Source organism: Megalobrama amblycephala, linkage group LG17 (genome assembly GCF_018812025.1).
Source record: "Megalobrama amblycephala isolate DHTTF-2021 linkage group LG17, ASM1881202v1, whole genome shotgun sequence".
Classification (NCBI taxonomy): Eukaryota; Metazoa; Chordata; class Actinopteri; order Cypriniformes; family Xenocyprididae; genus Megalobrama; species Megalobrama amblycephala.
The window spans coordinates 3745230-3755980 of record NC_063060.1 but is presented as its reverse complement, the minus strand read 5'-3'; the positions used below and the strand labels follow the sequence as shown (position 1 = coordinate 3755980).

General features: G+C 33.3%; 1 protein-coding gene across 1 annotated transcript; it reads right to left on the bottom strand.

Moving 5' to 3' along the window:
* Nucleotides 1-9355, bottom strand: ndufv2 (NADH:ubiquinone oxidoreductase core subunit V2). Its single transcript, XM_048162892.1, has 8 exons — nt 9200-9355; nt 8269-8331; nt 6726-6788; nt 6385-6501; nt 4855-5023; nt 4290-4399; nt 2010-2086; nt 1-171 (listed from the first exon to the last, which is right to left on the bottom strand). Exons 1-8 carry the CDS (start codon nt 9239-9241, stop codon nt 78-80), a joined length of 735 nt encoding a protein of 244 aa, XP_048018849.1. The 5' UTR covers nt 9242-9355; the 3' UTR covers nt 1-77.
* Between the last annotated feature and the right edge of the window lie 1396 nt (nt 9356-10751).

Genomic DNA, 10751 nt, shown 5'->3' with positions numbered 1-10751 from the left:
TATAATTAATGATAATATTTTATTTACATACACAACATCTCTGACGTTTACAAGGGCTCAAGACCATGGAGGTCCGGTTACAGGTCAGGTCTCACACCAAAGCCCGGTCCAGGAGGAGGTTCTGTCAGGGAGGTTAAACCTCCAGCAGGTTCACACGAAAAACGCCCACCCCTGATGGAAGAGAGATCATTAAAATAAATTAAAGCACTCTTAGCGTGCCAACTTATTCACCGACCACACATATAACATAATGTCCTTATTTAATTAGTCTCATTTTAAACCTCTAGTTGCCTCATGTTATCTTAGGAAGTGAAATAAATAATAAGGGCATCTATGAGAACTAAGCTCACCGTTAACCTTATAACTAGCAACTGGCCCTTCTTCTGACTGTCAATCCTTTTAATAAGCTTGTGTCTGTGAAAGTCCCAAACACCCCCATGACATCACAACCAAACTATACTCGACTCTGAACCAGATAATCAAATCAATTGGCTTGGCCCAATTTCTGTAAAAGATCTAAATCTTTAAACAAATAAGGTGAGTTGCTTTCTCATTTCCCACTGCTGTTCTATACAGATAAGAGTCTTTAAAGATGTCTGACCGTACAGGACACACATCATTACCAAGTAATGTTTTAACCTTTTGATGTTTGATATACTAACGGTGAGAAGATTGGAATAATTCACTTTTTTTTTGAAAGAATGATTTCTGAAGGATCATGTGACACTGAAGACTGGAGTAATGATGCTGCTTTGTTTAACAGGAATAAATTACATTTTAAAATATATTCAAATAGGAAACCATTATTTTAAATTGTAATAACATTTCACAATATTACGGTTTATATTCTTAATCAAATAAATGCAGCCTTGGTTACTTTTTTCTAAAACATTAAAAAATCTTAATTATTCCAAACTTGTGATGTGTATATAGCTTAATTTTTTTTTTATTTGCTATGAAACTATTTAAAAAAATGAGATTCAAGATGTTTAATGCAAGTAATCTAGCGTAAAATAGTTAAGGCATGTTTTCTACTCTGTTGTCCTCTAAAGAAACACTATGATGAATGTAACAATGCATACATCATAAACAGCCATTTATTACATATTAAATATATTTAAAAAAAAAAAAAAAAAAAACATTTTAATACATGAAAACGCCAACAAATCAAATTGTTAATAAATTCACTGATAAATGCTATGGTGCTATTAAACTCATATTTGTGATACAAGGAAATAATCTAAAGACAGAGATTTTAGTAAATGTAATGGCCAGATAAAAACACTTTAAAATCGCTGTGATGTTGATTATTTATCACGATATATCAAGTAATGTAGAAAAAAGCAGAGCTGCACGATTCTGGATAAATTGAGAGTCACGATTTTTTGTTCAAAATACAGATCACGATTCTGAATAGACAACAAAATACCATGTAATTTACTAGAAGTTCTGACAAAATGTTAATTGCTGCAGTCTATTTAAAAAATAAATTAATTCATTCATATTTAAGAAAAACGGTTTGAATGAATTGAATTGAACTTGTTTCATTACTGGATGAATCAGCTTTTTGGAATGAATGTCTTGAGTGAATGATTCAATGACAAATACATTTTTAACAGTCACTTATCACCACCTACTGGTGTAACGATGTAATTGGTCTTCATTTGAAGAATCCAATTACTTTAAAAAGGTAATTTACTCTATTTTGATCGCTACCGTAGACATCAGATCTATAAACTTTTATGCTAGTACTTCTGTGATCATTTAAATTACTGTAACAGAAATAAAGATACTATGTGCTTGAAAAGACTTTCATATCTATACATGACAGCTGCTCTCTCTGGATCAGCAGTGCATACGCAGATTTGAATGTTCGCTGTGATCAAAGGTTTAATAGACAGAGCTGAATCGTTGTCAGTTAGGAATAAGCTCGAGTGGGTGCTTGAATTGAGATCGCAATTTTTTAACAATTAATCGTGCAGCTCTAGGAAGAAGACACACGTGTGTACCTGGGCCCAGGAGGAGGAACTCTCCCTGCCTTCAGCTCATCAAGGATCTGCTCCATGTCTGATGGTTTAAGATCCTCCTACAGACCAAAACAAAGACAGGAAACACCCATTAATGGAGAATTAATTCATTATAGCCTATTCTCTGATCACTGCCTTGACAAAGAGATAAATAAATAAGCTCGAGCATCAACTCTACAGGGGTGGATTTAGTGAAAACATGTCAGAGTCACTTTCCACCAGTATCAATAAAATTATACTTTGCATAAAGAAAATAAAGCCCCGTTTTTATAACCACTGAGATGTAATAATTATACTGTTCCTAAAAATAGGCTTCAATTTCTTTAAACAAACCATAATTACCTGTGAATTATGACTGAGACATGTTCTTGACAGGTTGTGTGAGATTCAGCCACAGAGGTTTGCTGACGACTTTTTATTGAATTGTGATGGCATCATTACCCCGGCAGGTCATTCAGGGCTCCGTTTAACAAAACAAGCTTAAACTGAGACTCAGACAACCCACGTAATATTCACCACCGATACGAGTTGACATTTAATTGGCAAATTAAACTATTTAAACAGAACATGAGGCTTGAGGTTATGTAGTCAATCTTTCCTCTAAATCTAGAAATTGACTCGTAGTGGGTATATTTTTTTAACGTTTTGACAAAGTAAATAAGAACAGTACAAAAAAACATGCACAATATGTATTATAATGATAATTATTAGTATTACTATTTGTACAATTATATTTAGTTCTTTTGTTGTTAACCTGCATTCTTTTTTGACAAATTTGACAATTATAATAAATAAAAAAAAAACAATATGCACTATCAATACTACTACTATTTTCTGATAATGTATAATATAATAATTATATATAATAAGTATTATTTTTAGTAGTACAATTATAGTACCCAAAGTTCATTTGTTTGTACTTTCTGCATTCATCTAAACTGTCTGGTTATCAGCCAATCAGAAGATAATAACTATTTTTTATATAACATGTGTAATGTGACCACATCCTGCATGCTACCCAACAGTTACCACTGTTAATACTCTATCAATAAGGCCCTGTTTACACCTGGTGTTAGGATGTTTTGGTCGATTGGATCACAAGTAGACAAAGCTAAATACAGGTGTAAACATGGTCTAAAAGGTTTTGAGCTTGTCCACTTTTGACCACTTCTAGAGGTAGTTGAAAACTCATTTGACCGGATTGCTTTCGTAGTGGAAACGTTCATGTGGTCGAATGAGTTCCTTGTTTACATCCGAACGCCAACTCAATATTGGCCGAAGCTGAACACGTGAGCAGCACAACGCACACGTGATGCTGACTCAGGATCCGACCAATAATGAGCTGGCATTCGGAAACCTGCACCGAGTATGACAATGGTTCAAATTGTTGAATAAAGTCGTTATTTTTGTTTTGTTTTTGCGCACAAAAAGTATTCTCGTTGCTTCATAACATTAAGGTTGAGCCACTGTAGTCACGACTGTCACGTTGACTATTTTTACCATGTTTTTAACTACCTTTCTGGACATCAAAAGGTGCAATGACGTTGCAGCCTATGTGTGGATCAGATACCCTCAGATTTCATCAAAAAGATCTTAATTTGTGTTCCGAAGATGAACGAAGGTCTTACGGGTGTGAAATGACATGAGGGTGAGTAATTAATGACAGAAATTTCATTTTTGGGTGAAATGTGAAGTGCACTACCCAGACGGGATTTAAACTTTGTAGACTGAAGACCTAAATTGGTTTGAAGTTGGTTTGAAGACAAAAAACGCACCTAGCACAATGTTCTCTCACCATTCCTGATTACGAACGCACAAACCGCATTCAGCCGGTCTTGCAGCTGTCAAAGCAGAAATGAAACTAATGCCCTCTGTGTGTTTTTCTGTGATCTTCTTTAACGTTCATATGTAAATTGTGAGCTTATTTCATCCATTCGATTGAAAGATCTGAAAAGATACATTTAGCCGCCCATTGACACTCCCCTCGAAGAAATCTGTCGTCCGTCTGGACAAAAGAGACGGATTAAAACACCAGGTGTAAACGAGAATGTGTCTCCGTCCTCTACTTGTGATCCAATCGACCAAAACGCATCTTAATACCAGGTGTAAACAGGGCCTAAGACGCTACTCTCACCACAGGAACAAATGTTGTTCACCTTAACTTCATTAACAGAGAAACTGCCTCCCCTAGAGGTGACATTAAAACTAGCCTCTCACCAGCACACAACACGACTCACAAATGAGGTTTGTAATCATACTCACATAATAGTTATCATTGATTTGGACCATTGGTGCGTTCACACAAGCTCCGAGACATTCGACTTCTGTTAGCGTGAATAATTTATCTGCTGTGGTCTCCCCGACTTTGATACCTGACAGGAGAGAGCATTTTCAGTTCAGGATATTTGGCTTCAAAAATTAAATGCATAGTTATTATTTACTCACCCTCATGTCATTTTAAATCCATCTGATTTTCTTTCTTCCATGACACACACAAAAAAATATTTTCCTTCCTAAAAAACTTGTTTATTATAAAAAAGTTGTTTGAGGGCGAGTAAATAACGACACAAAATTCATTTTGAGATGAACTATTCCTTTAAGTGCCTTTCAAACGATCTTAATAGCATCTGATTTAGTTTCTACTCAAAATATTATGTTGCCAGAAAAAGATTATTGCAAAGCCTCAGTGAATTATCACAGCATTTTCAAGTATTTACATTTCAGGCCTTTTTTTTAGCAGCATGGCTTTAGCTTGTTTATGTGGCGAGTGTGTTTATTGGTGACGTGCGAGTGGAGACGTCTCTGTGGAGCCCCAGTTCTTGCTCACCCAGTTTGTTCTGGATGGCCTCCAAGATGCTGTCCGAGTCACAGAGCATGCAGGGCGTAGTGGTGCAGATCTGGATGTGGTACTTTCCCACTGGCTGACGGAGAAACATGGTGTAGAAAGTTGCTACTTCATAAACCCTCATTGGAGCAATGCCCAGGATCTCTGCCACCTGCAGGACAAATTGAAAATCACATCAGACACTGGTTAGGGAAAGACAAAAATTTGAAAACCACAATATTTTAATGAAAGAAAACAGGACTGTCAGCACTGAGGGTTTTTTTTTCAAATATATATTATTATATTATATTTATATTGTGTATTTGATAACCTTTATGTATAATGGATTATAAAAGGTATTCATAACGTATGTTATAATGCATTGTATATTTTCATAAATAATTGTAACCAAAGTTAAAATGCATTATAATATTTGCAGATTCCTGGTTACATCTGAATTTGGTTGTTTGTCATGTGTTTTAATGCATTATACTTTCTAAAGGTGTGTTTAATTAATAGTTAATGTATTATAACTGTGGTTACAATTATTCGTGAGATCATACAATGCATTATGAGTTGCATTACAAGGCATAATTAATCCATTAAAAATACTTTTATAATGCATTATATATAAAGGCTTTAACTTAAGTGTTACAGTTTTTTTTAACCTCTAGAAGATTAGCAAACATTTTGTAGAAGCTTCTATTCAAATAAAAATGTAGAGAATAAATGATTAGGGTCTATTACATACTTTTGTGACAGAAAATATCCACAGACAATTTACATTTTGGATGATGTTCCTTAATGATCTATAGCTGGTTTTATATTTTACAGTATGAAAACACATGTATTATGAATGCGTATGTTTCACGAAGGCTGGGTTATTTAAATAAATACACCTTTGTGCACAAAATAAGATGCAGTTGAACTATATATTTTTGCCATATATCAATACAAAAATAATGTCACAAAAATACTTTATGAAAAGAAAAAAAAAAAATTAAAAAGGACCTCACCTATTATGCCCTTATTCAAGGTCTTGATTTTGTTTTTAGGCTCTGCTAGAATAGGTTTCATGCTTGAATGTTCAAAAAAAACATTATCTTTTACATATTTGACATTGTTGCAGGAATTTCAGGGAGTTCAGAAACAGTGACCCTGATATAGAGAATAACTCCTGCTGGAGTGACTTTGTGCTTTGTAACTTTGCAGAGCTTTTTCATGCTCAAAAAGCAACATTACACACTACAGGAAGTTGAAGATGTAAAAAAGCATAATAAAACCCCTTTAAAATGATTATTAACGGGGTTCCACAATTTTTGACCAATGAATTTCCATGATTTTGTCAATGATTTTTCAGTCATTTGTGATTAATGGATAAAACAGAGGCTGCACTCCGAGAGCAATTTCTAACTCAGAACTCATAAAATGTATACTCACTATTAAACAAATTTAAATTGACTGATATCTCCAGGATTTAGTAACTGTGGGAACCATTTATTATTTATTAAACAAAAAAGCTTAGCCTGTCACCTTGTTCATTGCTGAAATAGGAAGCCATCCGTGTTGCCTCTGAGCCAAATCCAGCACAGGAATGGTGGCAGCCGCCTTGTGTCCCTCTGGGTAATTATTAATGATGGCCTCAACTCTCTGTCACATAGCATAAACAACAAACACAGCTATAGTCTTTATTCAACATATCTGACAACAGCAAGACATGTTTGATCTTGGCTGTGGAATACAAGAGTAAAATGTGCAGTTTTGACAGGGGGGAAAAAAAAGCATTAAACAAAACATGCATTAAAAAAAATACAAAACATGCATTAAATATGATCACAGGTTATGAGATCAAAAACACAAATGAGTTCCCTCACCTTCAGGTTTTCTGGGGAGAACTCGAATGGAGTCTCTGGATTGTTGTCTGGTGTGTCTCTGTGCTGAAATAATGAAAACAGATTAAACCCTCAACAACAAATACGACGCTACAAAAATATAAGCCCTAAAATCTTATGTTCTTCTGATTTAGGGTGCATGTGTGTTCTATAAAAATAAACAAATTATTGATTTCCATGTCAAGTCACGCTTATTTATATAGTGCTTTATACGATACATATTGTTTGAAAGCAGCTTCACAGTGATAAACAAGAAAATAAAGTAACTTTGCCTTTAACTAGAGCTCAATTTAGTTCAATGGTGATTCAATTCAGTTCAATAACTTTGTTGCCAAGTTCATTAGTTATGAAGCATACTCATTTCTACTACAAAACAGCTCACAATAGTGTCATTCAGCTTCAGTCAGATCAGTGCTGATTCAGTTTAGATCAATAACAGTAACAAATTATGAAACAAGCTTAATTAACAAGCTATAAGCAGCTCTACAGAAGGCAAGTGTTGTTAAGCTCAAGTCAGGTCAATGTTGATTCAGTTCAATTCTTTAACAGTGCCAATGTTGCAAAATTCATCAATTATGAAACAAACTCAATTTAGCTATAAGTATAAAGCAGCTCTACAGAAAACAATAGTGTCATTATCCAGTTCTAGTTTTGTTCTCATCCAAAAGTGTCAGTGCAGTCAAATTGATACCATTGCTGAATATTAACCCTTGTGTGTCCTTAAGAACATTTTTATCTTTTAATTTTAATTATTTTGCCTATGTTAATGCCAAATGCATACATATTTTATACTAGTAACAAAAAAATAGTTCCTCTCAGGACCTCAAGGACAAAAATGTCCCCATTGAAACCCATTAAAACTGCAATTTTGAATCCCAGGGCCATTTAACTATAAAATAGTCTTTGTTAATAGGCTTTCATTCTGTTGGCAAGGCTTCAAAATTAACATTTTCACCAGATTGCATCTGTTGACCTATAAAGCAAATATTCACTTTTCCTGCTTCTGCGTACTATAGAGCCAATTGGATAAATTATGCAGCTATAATTGTGCGGTTGTGTTGGTATGGGTGTCAGAGTGTGGTTTGTATGTGTGTACTAAAAAATTTGTGTGTTTGTGTGTGTGTAATATTTGAGAGAGAAAAAACACAAATCCAACCACTGTGTGAACCAGCAGAGCTTTGCTGGCATCTAACGGAGAAAATTTGGTACTGCGCCCATCATTTTATGAGATATCAACCTCAAATTTAGATTTATGTTCATTAAAAAAAAAAAAAAATCATAAACTTAAACCTCTGTAACTTTTTGTTTTTCACTTTTTAAACTGTTTTTTAATTCAACAATAATCTGCCAAGTGTCTTAATCTTAAGTCTGTGCTCCCAAGATTCAAATTTTTATGACAATGTTGTTGATACTGACATTTTTGTCCTCTAAGAGTAACTTTATTAAACTGACAAACAATGGCTAAGTGTCTCATGTGCAAATTATTACAAAGACTGCAACAAAGAAAACAAAAGTAAAGTCTCACCACAAAGAGTCCTCCTCCTCCAGCACGAGCCGACGTCTGGTGCAGACTGCGCACTTGCCTCGCCTGCAGAAGAAATGACACATGGCCTTGACTTATAAACAAGTGTCAGTAGAAAATACTGCGAGAAAACTATTGAGTAACTACCTAAATATATGCATATATGTGGTCAAGAGTAGATACACAATAAAAAAAACGCATGTTCTTGGCAGACTGCTCAATGTGTGCAGTTAAAACACTGTCTGTGCAATTCATAACTTTGTGTATATTGTGTGCACTGATAAAATATGCTGAGTATACAGTGAATATGCTCTTTAATACTTTCTGTTCAGTGTACAGTGTTGACTTTGCATTAGTCATTGCAAAAGCAATGCATTATATATATATATATATATATATATATATATATATATATATATATATATAATGTGTGTGTGTGTATATATATATATATATATATATATATATATATATAATGTGTGCATGTGTGAATATATATATCAACACTGTACACTGTACACATATATCAACAGAAAGTATTATAGAGCATATTCACTGTATACACACAACGTTATGAATTGCACATAACTTATGTGTGTGTGTGTGTGTGTGTGTGTGTGTGTGTGTGTGTATATATATATATATATATATATATACACATACACACACACATAAAGATAACCCCTAAAGAAATAACATTTTCATATGCAAATTATTAAAAATCAATAACTGTTTTTAACGAGTATTTAGTAATCACAAAAGGTTTCATTCTTTTAATACATATGAACACAATCCGGCCTCATTATTAGCTGTTAGCGTTTTAGCTTCATGTCCTTGCACAGATGTCAACGCTGCTTTTAAAGCATAATTCATATGCAATTATTCTAACCACCTCATTAATAATCCGATTAAAACATATATAAAGTAAACCTACCGCATAAGACACGGCAGAGCGCAGCGTTGAAGATAAAAACATCTTTTCAATGCACTCGGTCACACTAAACACAAGCAATGGCGGACATCAAGTGATGCGAGTTCGATTGAGCGGGTCTGGTTCCACAAGGGACGTTCCAAGCGCTGAGTCTGTATAATGGAACACCGAGCTGCAGACAAAAATACAGATGCACATTGTGTTCTTGACATGCCACGATAAAAATAACTGACAATCAGAGTGCACACGGGTGCACACTTGTAGAACTTGAAATTACATGCTAAAACGGTTCATAATGCAATACTGTAAGTAAAATCTGTGGCAAATGTTTTGTTTTATTGTTCTTTTTAACAAATGGGGTTTATTCCAAAACAATCATTACAGAACTATACGCAGAAAACCAATATAGTGTAATATTTATTGAGCCACTAGACTAGTAGATTTAAATATTCAATTATTTTGTGCATATGTTCTAGTTTTTGGTCTAGAAGAAATTCCCTTGTTTTGTAAGTTCAGCAGTCAGTATTGCTTGGTCAAAGAAACTCCGGCTACTTTTCCAGGAAATCACACTGTAGGCATCAATGCCAATTCAATTCCATGAGTGGGCAGAGGAATGCAGTTACGATAGAGGGTGGATGAGTCATGAAAATCATCCTGTCCGGTCCGGACACAAAGACTATTATTTTATTTTATTTATTTTATTTTATTTTATTATTTAATATCATTTTATTTAATTTTATTCAATTAAAATTTTTAAAATATTCATAAGTAAATAACATTTTTTTTCTAAAAATGCAAAAAGTCCATGTGTTAAGTTGTTGTCATTTTTATTATTTGTCTAGACACAAAGATATATATATATAAATATATATAAATTATAAATTATACATTTTATTTATTTTATTATTTTATTTAATTTTATTCAAATAAATTTTAAAAAATATTCATATGTAAATCAAAAAAAAAATCTAAAAATGCAAAAAGTCATGTTAGGTTGTTGTCATTATTATTATTTATTTATTTATTATCTAATCAATTATAATTGTAAAAATTATTCATAAGTAAATAACATTTTTATTCTAAAAAATGCAAGTCTTTTTAGGGTTAATGTGTGTTAAATTGTTGTCATTATTATTATTTACTTTCTTTAATTTCTTCGATTATAATTGCAAAAATTATTCATAAGTAAATAACATATTCTAAAAAATGCAAAAGGTCTTTTTTGGGGTTAGTGTTTGAATTCGTTTGTTGTCATTATAACTTGTGGCCGGTTGCATAAACTGAAAATCTTAAAAGCTAGTCATCTAATTTTTTTTCTTCAAAACTGATCCTAACTTTTTAAAGCCAGTTACATAAAAAGGTAGATCGGTCTCATTTGCATTGGAAAAGTAAGACTAATTACCTTTTGTCTAACTGTTAGTTAGTCAAACTAGTTCTTAAGTCTAACAGTCTTAACATAGTGGCTCAGTTTCTGCAACTGGCAGCACTATATGAAGAAGTCAATGGTATGTCCTCATTTAGACAGCCAAGTAAATGTTGTGTGTGTGTGTGTGTG